The 19,551-nt window shown below is 43.1% G+C and overlaps 1 protein-coding gene across 2 annotated transcripts in view; it reads left to right on the top strand.

Annotated features, from left to right (window-relative positions):
* EPAS1 (endothelial PAS domain protein 1) overlaps positions 1-19,551 on the top strand; it is a 114,368-nt gene that overhangs the window by 79,871 nt on the left and 14,946 nt on the right. For both annotated transcript variants that reach the window (XM_040550879.1, XM_040550881.1), the window contains 4 exons: positions 8,934-9,085; positions 9,526-9,610; positions 10,100-10,218; positions 10,372-10,574. In XM_040550879.1, coding sequence (XP_040406813.1) covers positions 8,934-9,085; positions 9,526-9,610; positions 10,100-10,218; positions 10,372-10,574 — 559 coding nt within the window. The remainder of the gene's footprint in view (positions 1-8,933; positions 9,086-9,525; positions 9,611-10,099; positions 10,219-10,371; positions 10,575-19,551) is intronic.

The raw sequence follows: 19,551 nt of genomic DNA, 5'->3' as shown, positions 1-19,551 counted from the left end.
AGAGAGCTTTCTTTATCGCTATCGGAATAATGACTTCAGAGTATTATTTCTTGCTCGTTTGATTGTCCTACAGTGTACACTTGCTAAGATTCCTGAGATTTGCAGATGCATAATGCTAGTCTAGCCAAAGTAAATTTCTATCAGTTTGAGAACTGTTTCTTCCCCTCAGGAGACAGGACTGGAAAATTGAATATAGACGTTTCTAAGCAGGCTTCTGGCAGGTGAGCTTTGTTGAAAAACTGCTGCCTTTCAGGCCTGATTAACACTGTCGTTGCACAATAGTTACTTAATGCAGCTAATGTTTGAGGGGTGCTGTTCTTCTGATCCATTCCTGTGGGAGCAGAATCAAAGTCTTTGATTGTAGGCTGCCGAGTAACGTCAGTCTTCCTAAGGATACTGGCTTTCACGAGAAGGCTCTCTGATTTGATTAAAAGCTACAGGGTTTTGATACAGTTTTTGGCTCCTGTATGAAGAGGTTTGCTGCTTATCACATTTCGACAAGAGCATGGAGCAAAATGGAAGTGGCTTGTGCGTGCCTGTCCATCCCCTGCTCTTGTTTTGCTCTAGACCCCTTTTGAACCCCATGCCAAGCTGCCCCTTTTTCCGAGGCACGTTTAGCAGACTGGAATTTGGCTGTTAGCTCTGCGTTGCCTCTGAGGAGCCTAACCCCAGTGATGGGGAGCATGGGGCTTCCTGTTTTCTCTGGCAGGTGAACAGGGAAATGGGGAGGTGGAGAACTGGAGGAGCATGCATGAGAGACAAACGTCTTCCCCAGCCTGCAGACATCCTCCTTGCTTTATGTTGTCTTCATGGAAAAAGTTTTGATTATTTGGGCTAGACATTTAGTGTAAACTGGAGTTAAGTGGGAGTATATGTTCAGTCATTAATTAGGACATTAAAATAACATTTACTGCATTTATATATATACAATGTCACTAAAATAAGCCTGTAGTGCGGCTTGAAAAATACTTCAAAATTTAGCAGAGAAAAAAGTAGAGCTTGATTAGCATTTTTGCTATTTATTATTAATTCTATCAAAACCTCCTGCCACAACAGATTTTATTTTATACTGCTGTTTGTGGGCATGATCCTCACATGAGGACTCATCTCCTCATTTCACAGCAGTTTTGCTGGGAATGAAGCGAGCAAGGGCCTTCCCAGGGCTGCATCCTCATCTCTCTGCAAGCCCACGCTCCAGATGGGATTTCAGAGATGGCCTCAGGCAGCGTGCCAGCCTCAGGCCCTTGGCATCGTGCCTCTAATGCCCCATCGTGCTGTTCCCTGGCTCGGAATAGGGCTTTTCGCTTGTGTAACTCGGGTTCTTTCACTAGCTGTGTCTGCATAGCTATTATTTATCAGTCGGGAAGCCGAGCCCTCGAGAGATCTATGCCTATATTCTTCCAGCAGGTGAATGGCAGAGCCCAGAGCCTGAGTCGGCACCGAGAGCTCGCCCGCGACGCGCCTCTGGGAGCCCCAGTGCCTGGGCTGCAGGGCGCGCTCCTGCAGGCATGGCGGGGTCCCGGCTTGGCCCTTGTATCCTATCATAATAGGAAATAGCTGGTTGTATATCTCAGAGTTCAAAAGGGTAAAAAATACCAGGCTTTGCTTTATAAAAGTTGCTTCTTTACTTAGTAACACATTTCCCTTTGATTTTCACAGTAGGCAATTCTGTGTGGGAATGTTGGAGAGGAAGCCTTTAACATTTAGAAATGCAGGCTGTTCGTCTGACGGCCTGATTGAGATTAGTATCACAGGAAGCAAACTGAAACAATGGCTTTATAATACTGTTTCCATGTTGTGCACACAACAGTACGCGGTATAATTGGAATGTTAGTAGAAATATCATTTAATTATGACCTCTTAAATATTTTTCAAGATGTCTTCTAATTCTGTTGGCATAATACATTTTGCCATTGCTACGTTAACATCTTTGGGATAAATTTAGAATAGATGTTTGTTCATTAAAAGTAAAGATTTTGATCCCAGGAAGCTGCTTCTGAAAATAGTCTGGTGGATGCTTACCAGTGTCAGAGCTTGTGGATATAGGGCCTTATGTCCTTTAACGTAGTCACAAAGTCTGATACCGGTATTTCTCTCCTGTTCTCTAGTGTAGCTAATTTTTTTGAGCATTAATAGGTGGCAAAAGGAAAATATCTGTCTTTTGCTAAAGAACAATACTGTCTGAATATTAGGAAGAGAATCCACTTTAGGAAGCCTGTATGGGGTGCCAATAATTTCAAGTGTTCGGACCACGCTCGCGATAAAGGCGTTACTGGAACCAGAACTCCTTGGCACCAGCAAGGGTCTGTGTGCCAGGGCTGCAGACCTTTCAGTTAGGCTAATCAGGCGAACACGACTTTATCAGCTTTCTTCAATCCCATGCTAATTGCATGGTCACCCGGGTGTCTTTTCGGCGTGGAGAGTCCAGCAAAGGAAACTGGATGAGAGTCACTCCCGTGCAGGCAGGCGGCAGGAGAAATGGGGAGGGAACAGGGAAGCAGACGGGAAGTTGTTTGGGAGAAGGGAGGCCACAAGGAAGCCAGTGTGAAGTTGTTTCAAGGGAGGGAGACAACAGAGCCGGAAAGCCAGCGGGGAGCAGAAGGGAAAAAATAGCTTTTCTCTACGCTTTTAAGGGAGAGCGCAAACTGCAGGGAGAACTGATGTGGGCATTGTTTTTGAACGTCTGGACAAGCTGCATCTAATCTCAGACCATTGTGGCATAAAACAGTGCTTTAAAAATAGCTTGTCTACTTGTTTGCTTTTATTACACTGGAAAAGTGGTTCTGTGCCAGCCGTGCTGCTAGGAGTGAGTGGAGCTGGGTACCGAGTGCTTCAGCTGCCTGAAGTGGCATCCCGTTTCTGGGAAGGTGAGCTCAGAAAGCCCGATCTGATGGGATGCTGCGTCCCGCCGCTCAACACCCATTGCTGCACGACTCCAACACCTTCCTCAGAGCAGTATCTCAATGATTTGGCTAGATACAAACTCTGCAATAAACTTGCAAAGCAACAATAACGTAAGTGTTTTCTTTATCGAGGTTGCTTGTGCACTTTGAGATAAGAGCCCTTCAGGAAGCTTCGAGTTTAAGAGCAGGTTTGTCTTAATGTATCTAAACTGAAAGCTTTTATTGGGCATATTGAAAATATCCCTTTGAACAGGATGTGGTGTCCTGTCATGACAGAAAAAAAAAAATAAAAAAAAAATAGTTGCTTTCTTTTGATGTGAAACAAGAAACTGGGAAAAGCCGAGTCTGTCTCAAAGCTGCTCCTTCTGATGCAGGATAGAGCTGCTTTTAGATCTTCCCTAACTTCCGCTTAGCAGCACCAGGCAGTTTTTACCACCCTGTGAAGGAGTTGCAGCTATAGCCTAGTGCCTATTATGCACAATATGCAACCGATTTTTTGGTACTTGTAGGATCCAGGGTAAGAAACAAAGCCTTGAAAATTGTGTGAAGGTGATGATGTGACTCCTAGTAAGAGCCTTTTTTACACTTTGTACCTCTGAACTGACAAGAAAGGCACCTTTGCGTCAGATCAAAGCTGCTGAAAGGAGCAGAGGCTGTTTGCTTGGAGTCTGTTTATATCTGCGCAGTTATTTCTTGCAAGGAGAGTTTGGGTTTTGAGCCCTCAGACTTGTTCCAAGAGGTTGGACTGAAGGAAATGAGCAAGCATCTACGGAAAAAGTGTTCTTAAACTTGGGAACAGTGCACATCCTGACAGTGGGAATTAATCAAAGCTTGTTTACATGAGCTATTTTTAGCATAAAAGGTTATCATAAACACTGCAATAGGCATTTGCCATTGCAGTTCAAAGTTTCTTGTTGATGAACACATTCTACTCTGGTCGTCAGAAATTTTTTCAAAACAGAGCTGATTAAAAATACATTTCAATATTTGATACAGACTGAGAAGCAGAGTGAAAAAATACCATATCAAAATTTGATACGGACTGAGGAATACTGCCTTGGGGCAATGTGAACAGTGGGTGACGCATCAGATGGGGGCTCGGGACACCGTGGCTCTGTTCCTGGCTCTGCTGTAGCTCTGACAGTTGCTGCTTCACTTCTCTGTGGCTCTCTGACTTATTTCAAGATCTTCCCGTCTCAACCAGATAGGGATTCTCCCTCCTTTACGGGCTTCCTAGTGCTGCATGAGAACAGTCTTGGCTGGGGTCCATAAATGGAACCATAATATGAACAATTATATTGCAATACCTCATTCTGCTGAATGCGCTATTAATTTTTAGAGTTAAACTGGAATATTTGCAGTCCACTCTCCTTTCTGTATTTTTATGGTGCCTGAATTGAGATGCTTCTGTATTAGAGGGGAAATGGAAAAAGTCACAGGAAAACAAACAAACAAAACAAGAAGCGCATCCTTATTTCAAAATTTATTTAACAGCTAGTTTAAACAGCAATGATGACAATACAATTTCTGCCTAAAAATCACAGTAAATTGAATCCAGTTACCTTCCTTCAAAACCTGGAAAAGGCTGGCAAGTCTACAGGGGATGCTGCTACCCAGGTAGTGACCTCAGGCCTACTGGAAACCAGAGGCTGAAGTTCTGGCCCCTCCTCCTTGTGCTAACCTACTTACATTTGGTCCCAGCTTTCTCAAATGCTTTCCATCTGAAGCTGGAATTTCTTGTGCTAATGCTCCAGTCCAGCCTTGAGGTAAATTAATGAAGAAAATTTAAAGCAAAGTGAAAGACATCAGGGATTTCTGGGAGCAGCTTGCAGTAGCAATGGCTTTGTTTGTTTTTCTGCTGCAAGATAGATTCATTCTAAAGAAAACCAGATTCTTGCTAGTGGCAGTAACTGAGTTGCTTCCAATGTATCAGTCTCCTAATGTGCGTATATACCCTCTGTGTATTAATCACGATTTTCACAGGAAAAGGGGAACAAGCTGTAACGCTGTAACTAAACAGTAGGGATTTTATATGAGGGATTTTTATTAATATAATTATTCTGCTAAGCCACCTGATACAGGGCCTACTGGGGCACCACAGTGATGCCCCCCAGCACATTTCTTTGCTGAAGACGAGGGATCTTCAGCCAGCCCAGCTAGCACAGTTCAGAGGTTTAGCACAGGTCCCACCTCCTGGGACTGCACCTCCGGGCCATCTCCCTGTCCCTGGGCTTCCTCTGGGGACGCCGGTGGGGCTGGCAAGGAGACGGTGGCAGGAGCAGCACAGCAACACACCTGGCTGCGTTTTCCCCTCTACGGTCCCTGGATGTACTTGTCACGCATCTTTATGAGCCTGCTAGTGCCCCCAGTTTCCTCAGTTCAGGTGATCCATCTTGGAAATGCGGGCGTTTCCCGTACTGCCAGGAGCTGCGAGCTCCCCTTGCCTGCTGCAGCCGGCTGCTGAGCAAGGAGGGAGGGATGCAGCGGGGTTCGAAACGCACCGGGGGTGCTTTCAGGTTATATGAGGGGGGGCACAGCATCACAAACCCTCTCCCCTCCCTCCTCCCAGTCCACATCACAGATGCCTCCAGCTGGACGAAGGTAATTTTAATAATAACATTAAACTCTGATCCAGCAAATCCCTGTAAGCACGTGCTTTAAAGCTATGTCTTTAAGTGCTTTGCTGGACTAGGATGTTACGGGTTTGAACCTGCAGCCCTGATGTGAGTGATCCTATGTCCTCTCTGTGTGTTTGTACAAGTAATATAATTTATATACACGGAAAAGCAAACTTAATCATCTGATAATACAAGTAAAGTGTTTGTCTTTCACTGTTGGAGGCATTTAAGAATACAAACGCTTTGAATAGCCTTCCTGCCTTTGAATGGTGATGTTTTGTTAATGCAAACTTAATGAGCTGGAAAAAAATTGGAAAGGAGGGTCTGGGGTTAGAGCTGAAAAGTCAGTTTTTTCTCTGAACCCACACTTGGCTGATTGTCTTGGGCTATAGCCATGATCCCTGCTGAATAAACCATTTGTTTGCTTCCGGAAAAGTTAAAAAAAAAAAAAAAAAAAAAAAAAAAAGACCCTTGACATTCTTTACACAGCAGAAACAAGCTTGGGAGCAGATGTTCACTTACCTTTTTTTTTTTTTTCCCCCCCCTCCTAAATGTCATTATGGTCAAAGTGCATACCATTCAAATATATTATTGTGTAGTTTCTGTATTTTAAACACTAACCCTGATGTAATTTCCTGAAATCAGTTGCTTTGTACTGAGGAGGAATTGGCCCCTGCCTGTGTAGTTAAAATTGCACTGCAGGCACACAAAATGGTGCATCCCCAGCCTGTGCTGGCGATCTCCAGCATCTTCTCTTCCCTGACACCAAACGATTGCATTGAGAAGCAAAGGATGATGAACTGAGTGCTCCCAGTGGCTCTGGGACCGGTCAGTTCATTCCCGTGCTTACACGATGGATGATGGGCCAGAGAGGTGTGCTGAGGTGCAGCAGGAGGATGCAGAAGCAGCAGCTGATGTCATTTTTGTTAGCACTCCTCTATTCCAAACAGGGGCCGAGTGTGCTCTGCATTGCAATCCCTCTGCATTTGCTCCCGGTCTAGCCTTAGGCATTAGTGGATGCTGTTGCAGGAGGTACGTAGATCAGACTCATCCTTTAACAGTAATTCTGTAATACTTCAAAGTAAAGCCTGTGGTAGTTTGCCTCAGCTTCTTCTATATTTAAAAAAAAAAAAAAAAAAAAAAAAAAAAAAAAAAAAAAAAAAAACCACACAAAAAACTTCTAATGATGTGCTTTACAAAGCAATACCTGATTTTTGTTTCCAGACTGTTTCTGAAATGAACATTTTCACTAGAAAATTGAAGGAAAATGATGAATGTGCTGTTTCAGAGTGGAAAAGAAGAAAAAGGAAATACTTTTCTCAAGTGCGCTGGAGAAAAGTGTCTGTGTGCTGAAATGGAACATTAAACCAACAAACAAAAGCAACTTCTCCAAGAAACTGGTTTGAGTCTCCCTGCTCTTGCAGGTCAGGCTGACACAATGAGGGCTGGAGCCTCTGGCCAGTAAAACCCCGCGGTGGGCCCAGCCTGGAGCACTCCCATGTACCCAGGGAGCAGAGACACTGCCCCCTCGGCTCAGGTCAGTCTTGCTGCCTGCCTGGGGAAGTGAAGGCTCCGGGGAGACCTTATAGCAGTCTTCTAGGACCTAACGGGCCTACAGGACAGCTGGGGAGGGACTCTTTGTCAGAGTATAGTGATAGGACAAGGGGGGAATGGCTTTAAAATAAAAGCAGGTAGGTTTAGATTAGATATTCGAAAGAAACTCTTTACTCAGAGGGCGGTGAGGCACTGGCACAGGTCACCCAGAGAAGCTGTGGGTGCCCCATCCCTGGAGGTGCTCAAGGCCAGGCTGGATGGGGCTTTGGGCAGCCTGGTCTGGTGGGAGGTGTCCCTGCACATGGCAGGGGGGTGGAATCAGATGGTCTTTAAGGTCCCTTCCAACCCAAACCGTTCTATGGTTCCAGATGGGACTTACCCATTGCCTTGTATCTTTGGCAGTGTATTAACAGTTTGTTATTCTTTATTCTGAGACAAGAAGGTTTTGGTTTTGGTTTTGTCCAAATTCAGAGCCTTACCCTTAGGTAAATTTGTAATGACTGATCACAAATGTGCGGGCTAACTGATAAAACTGTAAAGATAAGCTCACCATAGCACGTTTGAGGGACACAGGCCAGACTGTGATAACTGTAAACAGTTTTCTAAAAAAAAACAACAGATGTTTCCCACTAAACATGTCAAGAAATTAATGGCTATGCTCCTACATAGAAATGTTTCAATACAAGCCATGTACTCCATGTACTACAAGTCATGTAATAGTCTCCTGCGGGCTTCTTGTTCATGGGGCTGAACATGGCTGAGAGTTTGGCAGAGTTGGCTGAAACCTGCTAAAGTGGAGGAGGCGTTAGGAAGAATAGTGTCTCCCCTCTCTTCCCGCCTGTGGCCATGCCTCCGTATTGCGTCCCATCTCAGGAGATGGAGCACACACATTGAGGGCATAGCAGTGCCATCAACCATCTCTACAGCAAAAAAAAAAAAAAAAAAAGCAACAGGAAAATGAGTAACCAAAAACAAACAAACAAACTAGCTGTTAGCACAACAGCCACATATCTTCCATGGAAACGGTAAGATGCACTGGGTTTGTGAACGCTGCATAGGCAAATATGTGGGATTCTTGTGGGATCCGAAGCTTTATTATTTTTTTTTTGTGGGTCAGGAGGAAGGTAGATGGGTAACAGAGTGTTTCAGAGTTGGTGGACTGGTGTGTAGGGAGTTCTGACTCCTACAGGTAAAAAAGCAGGTATTGATGGGACGGACCTCTTTTTTGCAGATATTTTGAGATTCATTAGATGAAAGGTGCTCCTGAAAGGACTTCAAGGGAGAGTTTTTCTACCTTTTCTGCTAAAGGTAGTGTTAACAGCTATCTCCATTCTGAGTGGGGAGGTCTACAGGCATGCTTCATAGGAAAATTTGAACTCCTTGGAAAAACTGTCCTGATAGAAATGTCTTTTGTAAGACTGTTTGTTAGGAATGCATGAATTTGCTTACCTTCTGTAAGATTTGCCCTGTACTTGGCACCTGTTAGAAGATATAAAGGTAGCATGTGGCTAAAACGATGTGCACCCAGAACCTGCACTTCATGTCTGGGTGTTGCCGGTGTTATTGTGCTGAGAACATGTACTGCAGAAAAGCAATTAAGGTCAATAGAGGATCTATTGCATTTGTCAAAAGGTTTAGAAAAATATCTTCTGCCTTTCCATTGACAAGGACACCCCTTTTATACGCTGTCCAGATGGCTTTCTTCTCGAAAAAAGACTCCATCAGAAGGGATTTACGGAAAGGAAATTCAAACAGAAAAATATTTTGTTGCCTTGTTATTGGATGAGATTGTGCTGAAAAGGCTGGCTAAGGTGCCGAAGATTTTAGATGTTGTTTTCTTTTTTTTTTTTTTTCTCAGTATGTGCTGACAATGAGAATGAACTAGATGCAGACCAGCAGATGGACAACTTGTACCTGAAAGCTTTGGAGGGATTTATTGCCGTGGTGACACAGGATGGAGACATGATCTTTTTGTCAGAGAATGTCAACAAATACATGGGTCTCACCCAGGTAACTTGTTCCCTAACACTTACCTGTGTTTGTAATACAATTCCTAGAAACTAGACATATGCCTAAAGGCAGAAAAACAGGTGTATGTTACTGCAAAAAAGATGGAAATAAAATGTCGTATTTGTCAGACAGGTACCCTGAACACCAGCCAGCACTGTTTCTGTTGTTTGTTTTTTTCCCCTCTCCCTTTCTATCAAACCTATAGCATCTTTGGACACTGGAAATGAGCCCAAAGCTGTTGTCAATGCACTTAATTCTGGTGACTATTTTCTTGTAAACAGGTAGTATTTAAAAGCAGATAAATGAGGAACTGCAATTTTCATCAAGAAAAGATGATTCCCAAGAAATTGTCTCCTGGTCCATTTGATTCATTTTGTAGTATTTTGAATACATTATAAGTTGCTTTTATTTAACTAAGTATAGTTTTTGTTTCTGAACAGGTGGAATTAACTGGACACAGCATTTTTGACTTCACTCACCCATGTGACCACGAAGAAATTCGAGAGAATCTGAGTCTGAAAAATGGTAATTGTGAAAATACAAAAGGGTCACTCTTTGCCTTTTAAATAACCAAATGAAGTAATCGGCTGATAGTAGAGGTCTGTTAGTCATGGTAAAGGGACTTTTAGTTCCTAGAGTAATCATTAACTGTTATTCAGTGCTTTGCAGATTTGTTTTGTTTTGCCAAATATTGCTTAAATATAATAGCCCTCAGAACTGTTTGTATAGTGTTTTCCTTTCACCAAGTTAAAACGAGGATAATGGCTTCACATGTAACACTTCACAAAGATTTATGTGCTACAAGCTAAAACATAAGTTTAAAGTCCCATTTAAGTTCCACTTAAAGTTTAAGATCTACAAACTGATCTTCAGTGGTCCATGCATCTTTGATGGTCTTTGCAGCTAAATTACCTGAGAATTAGTCTGTCACTTCTCTTGAATCCTTTGTGATTAAAAATAGGAGAAATCAGGAAGGGAAACTCAGAAAACTCATTTGCCATTTTCCTTTTATAGGTCCAGGCTTTGGAAAGAAAAACAAGGAGATGTCGACTGAGCGTGACTTCTTCATGAGGATGAAATGCACCGTTACCAACAGAGGCAGAACTGTTAACCTCAAATCTGCCACCTGGAAGGTACTATATTTTAGCCATAAGAAGTGTTTTTTGGTGTTGTTTGTTGTTGTTGTTTTGTTTTGTTTTGTTTTTGTTTTTTACTTTAAAAGATATTTTGACTTGTGGAGAACATACATTCTAAGTTTATTTTCCATTCATAAATCATTATTTCAGGTTTTGCACTGCACTGGGCAAGTTAAAGTGTATAACACTTGCCCTCCTCACACTTTGTGTGGGTATAAAGAGCCTCTTCTCACCTGCCTTATAATAATGTGTGAGCCTATTCAGCATCCTTCAAACATTGATATACCCCTGGACAGCAAGACCTTCATGAGTCGCCATAGCATGGACATGAAATTTACCTACTGCGATGACAGGTAAAGTCTCCTGATTTCTCCTTTTCATGGATGTTTCTACTTTCTTGAACAAAACAAGCAGTCAGTTCCTCTAAACTGCCCTACTCTGTGGACCTGGTAAGCAAGGACTAAAAGAAAGTACAATCTGTGACCAAGACAGCTATTCAGTGGTTCACTTAATCCCTCTAAAATCTCAGTTTAGACAAAATGATACTTATGCTGTATTTCCTCCCTCTGCTGAATGAGGAATTCAAGCTCACTGGCGGAAGATGAGACAATTTAGAGCCATAAGCGTTAGCTTCTTGGGTTTTAAACTGAAGAATATAGGGGATTTCTGTTGTTTTTAGAGAAGGCCTCTAAGGACATGCCTTATGGACCTTGGTCAAGGACTGTCTAATAGTTGGTTTGGCCCAGGGCACAATTATCAGTTAGCTGGAAAGTACTTTATGCTCTACATTAACTAAGAATTGCTAAGGCACACAGAGCATCTGCAGCTCTGAAACAGGGTTGCAGTCTCCTCTGCTCAATGAGGAGCAATTACCCTTTGCTGTTTATCTGTCATGAAATGGAGAGGAAGATCTTAGTTCAGGGGCACTGGCTTCCATTCCCCACACTCTGAGTGAAAAAATGCAGATTCCCTTAGTCTCTGCCTGCTTGTTTTTGCCTGGGATCTCCATGGCATTTCATACCATCCATCTCTTCTCCCTGCTTACATGTTGTGGTAACTACCTGCCTGTGAGTGAACCCCAAGTCCCTTCCCATGAAGATTTCTCCTGTTCCTTGCTTTCCCAAAAAGTCCCACCTGCACTACTGTGGGTTATTTTTTCTTTTGTTTGTTTGGTTTTTGTGTTTATGAGATCATCACCTCAAGTACTGTGTGCAGGTTTGGGCACCACAATATAAGAAGGACGTAAAATTGTTAGAGGAGTGTCCAAAGAAGGGCTACAAAGATGGTGAAGGGTTTGTAGGGCAAGACATATGAGGAGCAGCTGAGGCCCCAGAGCAGAGCAGGCTGAGGGGAGGCCTCATGGCGGCCTGCAGCTCCCTCCCGAGGGGAGCGGAGGGGCAGGCGCTGAGCTCTGCTCTCTGGGGACAGCGACAGGACCCGAGGGAACGGCACGGAGCTGGGACAGGGGAGGGTCAGGCTGGGTGTTAGGGAAAGGTTCTGCACCCAGAGGGGGGTCGGGCACTGGAACAGACTCCCCAGGGCAGTGGTCACGGCACCGAGCCTGCTGGAGTTCAGGATGTGTTTGGACAACGCTCTCAGACTTACAGTCTGGTTTTTGGGTGGTCCTGTGTGGAGCCAGGAGTTGGACTCCATGATCTGTGTGGGTCCCTTCCGACTCAATGTATTTTCTGATTCTCTGATCCCTGAAGTTAATTTGAAGTTTTCTGATGGCTTTGTCTAATGACACTGCTCTCCTGAAAGTTGGAGATGTTTGCAACTGTGTAAGGCTGCTGGTGGGATTATACATATGCTTGAATCTTATGTAAACACTTGCAGGACCGAGATCTTGGTTATTTTCTTGATCCTTTGAAGGTTTTTTAAAACCTGTTCCAAGCAAGATTATTATTTTAAATAGTATAATGAAGCAGCCATATAAACTAGCTGGGTTAGCAGCTGTGGATGAAAGCAAGATTACGAGTGTGAAACATGTGACTGACCTTCTTCTGACCTCTCTGAGAATTTAGCAGCCAAGTCTGTTGTAATTAGAAATGTGCTGCGATGTAACTGCAATAGGAGACACTTTTTTTTTTTCTTTAATACTTTCAGGGTGAGAAAATTGAGATATCGATAGGATTTTGCTACTGGGGAAAAATCCAACGAGACAGTAATGACTCATTACGAAAAGCAACTTACTTCAGAACTGCTGGGGCCATAAACTTGCTCAGTGGTAGGTTAGAGGAGACTGACAGAACTTTGCTGTATTGCAGTATTCGTATGTCTCTAACAGACGTGATGCATAAGCATTTATAAATGTGAATTTGAGGGAGTGATACTTTTCCATTAAAGATACATATGATTGTTTTAAAAATAATAAAGTCGTATGCCCTGTCTTAAATAGCGCAAGTTGATTTACAGGGAATACTTTTCATATGGCAGAGAAATGCAACAGCCTCCTCTGGATGATTCAGCCCACAAGGAATTTGAGAGATTTCTCTTTAAAACCAGGCAGCAAAACAGCACGTCTTTTACTACGTAGTTTTACTTGAATGTTTCATTCATGTTTTACTGAAAGTATGATAAAGCTGTAAAAAGCCAGCTAGGCCAGAGAAGCAAATAAACTTCACGCACCTTTCAGGTCCTTCCCAGCTGATCCTTCTGGCTCTCTCTTCCCTCCCAGAGGAATGTTGGTTTCTCTCCAACAGGCGACACATCAGTAGCCACGTAAAAATGCAAAACATTCAGCTGTTCTTATCAAATTCAGTGCTGCTAGACAAATGGTATTGAGGGAGCAGTTTATGCCAGGAATGTAAATCCAGGCTGAGGAGCGGGGGAGGAAAAGCAGCACGTGCCAGTCAGATGCCTAAACCTCTCTCAGTGTACTCCAGCCTTCCTGCAGCGACACAGCAGGGCTGACAGATCATTTCCCTGTAAGAGGTTGTGTCTTCTGAGCTCAGGGGTGATATCCTTTGAGGGCAGCAGGCCTCCTCAAGCAGGCTTCTGTCGCAGTCTGAGTTTTGCAGTTCATCTGGTGTGAGCAGATCTGCTCACAGGGCTGCTTCCACCGCTCAGGAAACTCTAGGATTTCTGGGGAAGTATAGTAATAAATGGTGGCTGTGCTGGACCTTACTTAGGGAAGCATCCACCTTCAATGTGCCTACAAAAGATAGCTGCATGAAGCTGAAATTTATCTGGGCAGAAAATTAGGATGACATCTGTCATCTCCTTAGGAAACCTCATAGTTTTTATATGTGGCAGAGCAACACACCGACTACCTTTCAATAGTTTGTAACGAAAACTGGATGGCTAATATAAAGTGCCTTGATTATTTTGGCTTTTCCTCAGGAGGGCACAGTGACAAATGAGACATGAAGTTGGATAAGACTGGCCTTCCCTCATTTGAAACGTATGAGACCAACCCATATATTTTGCCCTCCCCAATAACACGCATATATACATACATATGTGGTCCATGACTTGCCTGTGGCTAGGTGGGCGGTATTTGTATTCCTGAAGCAACTTTAGTGAGGTGATAAGCCTGTAAAGAAAGCTTTTTAAGACAAATATTAAAAAGTTGGTCCATAATTCAAATTCTTGTCTTGTTAAATGCCCGCTTCAGCCATTCCTGGAGATCGACTTAAAAACATTCCCTTGCTCCACTTATCTTGGCTAAGTGGTTTACAGGAAGGATTATTTTAGCTGTAATGTGGAAATGCTGATCAGTGGCACAATTCAATAATCCAAGCGAGGACATAGTTCAGCTGCACGAGGCTCTGTGTAGGGGACAATCTCCAGTGAGGGTGTCAGAAAAAGGCAAGTCTTTGCATGAGAGGAGTTCTGTTACTTTGGTGGCACTGGCGTGATGGGTAGATGTAAATAACTGCAGTATGTTTCTGTGTAGGAAAAAACCACAAAAGTGAAAACTGTCTGCATTTGGCAGAAAACCCCAAAACTACATCAGGTGCCCTGAGGTACAAAGGAAACCCATACGCTGTTTCTTGGAGGGGACTGGGGCTTGGAAAGCACAGAGGGTAATGTGGCATTGGGGGTGGCGTTGCCTTTCCACCTTCATCCCCGCTGCCTCTTTGGGGTGTTGTGGAGGGGAGCAGGAAGCAGTCTGTGCCCCTGGTAGCTGTGGGCAGAGAGGAGAGGAGAGAAGGCTAAGGAAGCAAAGCTGCCCTGTGCAGTGAGAGAGGGCTGACAGCGCAGGCTGTGACTCTGGAAGCAGTTGGTAACCAGTTCCCTGGCACCGATACGCTGGAAAGCATATGGTGTCCATTACTTTGAAGGCACGCTTGCTTTGGGGAATTGCATGTTCCTGGTTAAAAGAAACCCAATTAGTTACACTCTTTTGCTTTTTCTCGATTGGAACTGTGTAATGAGAGAGTTGAAGGAGAAAATGGAGCGATGGAGGATGGATGGTGATTCACAATAGGACTGCGCAGGACGGTGCAGTTCCAGTAGTGTTGGCCCCAATCCGGTTTCTTCTAATATGAGCACACATGTGGGAGCCAGCCTGTGCCAGGCTGAGAGGACGCTGAATTGTATTATTTCCAGTTATGTCTGCGTAAAATAGAAATATGCAAGCACAGGACCTTACAAGAGGTTTTCAGTCAGTTTGCCATTCGACCTATATTTGGAGAGTATTTTCAAATTAGGTGAGAAGGCAAATAAGCATTTGAAAGGACTTCCTGTCCCTCCTCTGTCCCTGCTCAGGGGGCAGATGCTGCAGGGAGAGGGGAGTGGTGATAGCTGAAACCAAAGATTTGCATTTGGCAAAACTGACTCTGGTGGTGGTTTGTTGTTGTTATTTGATTTGTTTGTTTTTTCATAAATATCACATAGAACAGGAACAATCTGTTAAAATTAATTATTAAATTAATTAAAAATAATCTTTTGTTAACAAATAAATTTTGGTTCAGATAGACCAAGTGAGTAGGAGACAGAGAGTCCCGCTGCAGTTCTTGATGTACCCATCTAGACTTTTTGCCTAGCAGGGCAGATGCACCCCAGCAGGCCAGCTCTGCCTCTGAGGAGCAGACGGGGTCCCAGGCTTGTGCATTTTTGAGCTTGGGTTAGAGTGGAAGAAGTCACGAACATGTCTCCAGTGCCGTACCACAGTGCTTGTCCAGCTTTACCCCAGAGGCAATGGCTGTTTGGGCTTGCTTTTTTTTTTTTAGTGTAACTTTGCTTGTTTGTTTGTTCCCGGCAAGACCAATTTAACTTCAATAACTTGGTAACAGTTTGAATACAGAAAGGCTTTGTTAAGGGATACACACCCTCACACACAGAGTCCACACAAGGGCTGACAAATACACACCCAGCTATTTTTTATGAGCAGTAAACATTACAGTAGGCTTTCACAAAGAGCCTGACTTCTCAGTGCTGTTAGCTCTTACCATACTATTTTAACTCAAGTAACAGTATACAATAAAAAGCTCTGTGCTCTTGTAAAGAGACAGAAAAGCACCAAAGCCCAATTAAAAAAAAAAAAAAAAAAAAAAAAAAACACCTGAAATAGCTCATCTCTTAGGAGACGTAGCCTTTGAAGAAGTGAGCTTTATTTATGCTTTGCCGTGTCTCAGAGCTAAAGAAGGCCAAAGTTGCATTCATCTAGGTGTAGGATTCAGATATTCTGTTTCTCTGTTGTGTACCTTAAGCACAAAAGTTTCCCTTTACTCCACATCCAAGAAATGGATGCATTAAAAGAAACTGAAATAGCGCTCAAAAAGCATTTAAATAGTGGTAGTTGAGACAGACCTGCACTGGAGGCCTACTGCTCATCCCTTTAATGTGTGCTCTGAGATTTTGACCCTGCTACATCACGGTGACAGGTGACTGAAGTGCCAGTTTGGCAAAATGAAGGTTCCCCCAAAAGTCTTTGTGCTTTCAGAGAAGTGTGGGTTAGCAGGAGAATAAACAGTCTCTCAGCCCACTTGTCTTCTTCAACAGAAATTAGTATTCTCCTTCTAATTAGCAACAATGCAGCTTTTACACATGCAGAGAAAACACAAAGCCTAACATGGCAGGAAAGCCATCCAAACCCACCATACAGTTTGTTTTCCTATTTTGTCATTCCACAGCTTGCACAAAGAGTAATTTTCTGTCTGGTGCCTAAGCAAAAGTAGAAGTCTTGTGCTTTGGACTCAGGTTTTGTAAATGACCCATCGGTCCCATGGGGCATATAAATTTCTGTGACTTTTTTAGTTTGGTACTTCTCATAGCTCCTCCGTAGGACGCTTTTTCCTTTCCACTTACTGCTCTGTGTGTTCATTTGCTATTTTATCTCTCTGAGAGGCTCTTGTGGACAGCTTGCAGAGCTTGGAGGATGCTCTAAAATGGCCAGAGCCAAAGCCATGCTCAAGCAACATCAGCGGAGTGGCTGCTAAAGCACCTGCTGTGCTTCAGCCCCAGTGCTGCTCAGGCTGGTGGTTCGGCCAGTCTTCCACAAACGTCCTGGAGAGGCACAGGACAGGGATGACAGAGACGGGGGAAGCTGCTGGCCCCAGCCCTGCTGCTCATCTCACGCCAGCCCCGCGCAGCCCCTGAGCATTGCAGCCTTTCCAAGTCAGCAGCACCAGAGGAGGAGTAAAGGAGTGTGGGATCTGCCAGCTCTAGCACCAATACTGTTAACAATTCTTGTAGAGAAGGTGTTTGCTATAAAATAGTAGTATTTAAAAATGTATCTAGGAAATGTTGTCAGCCAGCTTTGGTTTTGGGGGCTGGGAGAAAGAAACTGTTGTTGTTTTTGAATAAGTATTTTCTTCCTAAGAGTGTTTAAAGAGAAATGTAATGAAGCTGAGTAGTGGTAACACATTAACAGATCAGTTAGCTACGGCAGAGAGGCTGATGAGCCATTTTTTTTAAAGTAACTATTCTAAAACAATTACTCTTGACTGGTATTTCACCGTTACCTGGCCTAGGTTTAGAGTTTGGTCGGTATTTTGGGGTTTGTAGGTATTTTAACTTTATCTTTTTGTATACATTTCAGTTGGTTGAGGTAAAAACCTACATACCACTTGCTAACCTTAATCCAAGACCAAATTCAATCTAATTAAATTTGACATCATCACAGCAGGATTACACTATGAGTCTTTCTGTGCCATGCAATGACACGAAGGGTAATTTTATAGTAAGGATACTTGTTATGACCTGATCAGTAACGAATAATTTGAGAGGGGAATTACAGGATCAGAATAGACAATTTTGGCACACAGATTGCAATTCATATATGAAGAGAGTTAAGAGTCCCTCAGCTTGCTGTAAGGCATGGTTTCTGCTCGCTATCTCAGTTCCATTGTTGATACCCATTATGGTTGTGATGTGGTTTGGGATTTGCGTTGGTGCTGCTCGGTACATGATGCTTCCTTTTTTTTTCTCCTATTTCTTTTATTTCCTTTTCGTTCTCCACATGCAATCCCCACTTGTCTTTGAGCTCCAAGTGACTGGGTTAAGATTAAATCCTGCTCTTTAAAAGCCTTCCCCTTGTGCTGAGCTCCATGCTAATCTTGATGGCTTTATGATATGATGCCAACCAAAAGCCAGATTTGCTGTTTTTGAAGGTTGCATGTTTACACTGGTCCTGGCAAAAGCCTCTGGCCATTACACCAATGTATGACACTGACTGCATAAAGGCAAGCAGCAAATGTACTTTGGGAGCCTTTATTTTATTAGGGCTCCTTCTGTATTCAGTGTTTTCTCCTGACGTTCAGCTCTTGTGACTCACTTGTTATGAGAACTTCTGCTTTTATTGAAAAGAAAAAGCATTGTGGTTTCAGAGAAAAGTTATAGATTTGACTGTGTTGCAATTTAAAAGATCAGAAACTTGTCAGTGAAGACAGTCCAAAAAAAGCAACTCTTTGAAACTTGATTCAAGAATTTCCCCTTTGTTGGTCCAGCTGTAAGCGTAAATAAAGCTGTAAACATAAACAGAAGACTTAATCTTCTGGGGGAATCCAGTAAAATCAGCTACAGTCTTTGCTTAGCAGAGCCATTGCAAACTCAGGTTCATTTTGTGGAGATCAGGACAGAGAGCAGTTTTCAGCGTGACAAACCAAGGTGTCCTGGGGGTATGAGCTACACGCTTCTGTGGAGGCAAGGGAAAAGCTGACTCAACACCTTGGCTTTCAAACCGTACACAACACAGCTACATCTTATTCGTCTTCCTTGCTCGAGGGGGATCCAGATCCCTGCCATGCTCTTGTTCTGTTTGTTTTGCAGTATTTACGTGTCTGTTTTGTGAAGGCATGCTTTTGTCTGGAGGGCTGGGCCACAACTGTCCTTCCAACAAGTACACAAAACCCCAAACCGGGGGTGTGCATCTTAGAAGTAGCAGTGCGGTAACGCCACTAATCAAAGAGTTGTAGAGGCAGATAAACCCTACCAAGGGAGTTTAGTTACAAGGCATAAAGCTCAGCTATTACCATTCGCAGCAGTGATGTGCTCTAAGACGTGATCATCCCTCTCCAAACTTCCTGGCTTTTTAAGGCTTATGGCAGCATAGCAAACCGTTTGTAGTTGCTTTGAGATATTGCTCTGCAACATTCTGGGCTGTTATTGCACTTTCAAAGCTAGGAAAAGGCATCTAAGAGTGTTGCTACTGGCTTGAAAAACAGTAATGCTTTTCCTTATTACTCCAGATGGTGATATCTTTGCTTTTGCGTGCATACAGAGCATTATATTTTTACTAACTGTATTTTCGGTAAAGTTGCATGTGATGGATTTTATTCAAATTTAATTTAGGAGAAAGCAACCCTTTTCCTCCACCCCCTCATTAGACAAAATCATCTGCACACTTTGATGACCTATTTTCATTTATTCAGAAACTTGTGACAAATCCTGCCTTGCCTGAGTACTGAGAAAAACTCTGAAAAAAGTCTAGTTTTTCAGACCATAGCTTTCTTTGTGTAAAATCCTACTTAGTTTGTGGATTAGTCACCCAAGTAACCTAATCCACATGGTAAAGTTCTCATACAATTGAGAAACACTAAGTAGAAGAGCTGATTTGATTTTTTTTAACTGCCCTTAATTTCTCACCTTGCTTTATTATTTTATTAAATGTAATACCCAAAGTAGTGAGTTAACACTTACGTGTATTTTTTAAAAACTTACATAAACTTTCAAAACTGATGGTGCCAACTACTACTACCTTGCATGCATTTAATTTTGGATGATATAGTGGGAGTTTCTGTATGTAGTGGACAGCTTGAGAACTTTGCCAGTAATGGTTTCCCTATTGCAAGCTTCTATAAGAAATGCTGTGCAATAGGCCTGGGAAAATTTGCAACACATAACTACTGTAGGATTTATTTTTTTTTACAGAAGGAGCAAAAG

This window comes from Cygnus olor, chromosome 3 (genome assembly GCF_009769625.2).
Source record: "Cygnus olor isolate bCygOlo1 chromosome 3, bCygOlo1.pri.v2, whole genome shotgun sequence".
Lineage (NCBI taxonomy): Eukaryota > Metazoa > Chordata > Aves > Anseriformes > Anatidae > Cygnus > Cygnus olor.
Note: the sequence above shows the minus strand (reverse complement) of the source record. Positions and strands in the feature narration are given on the sequence as shown.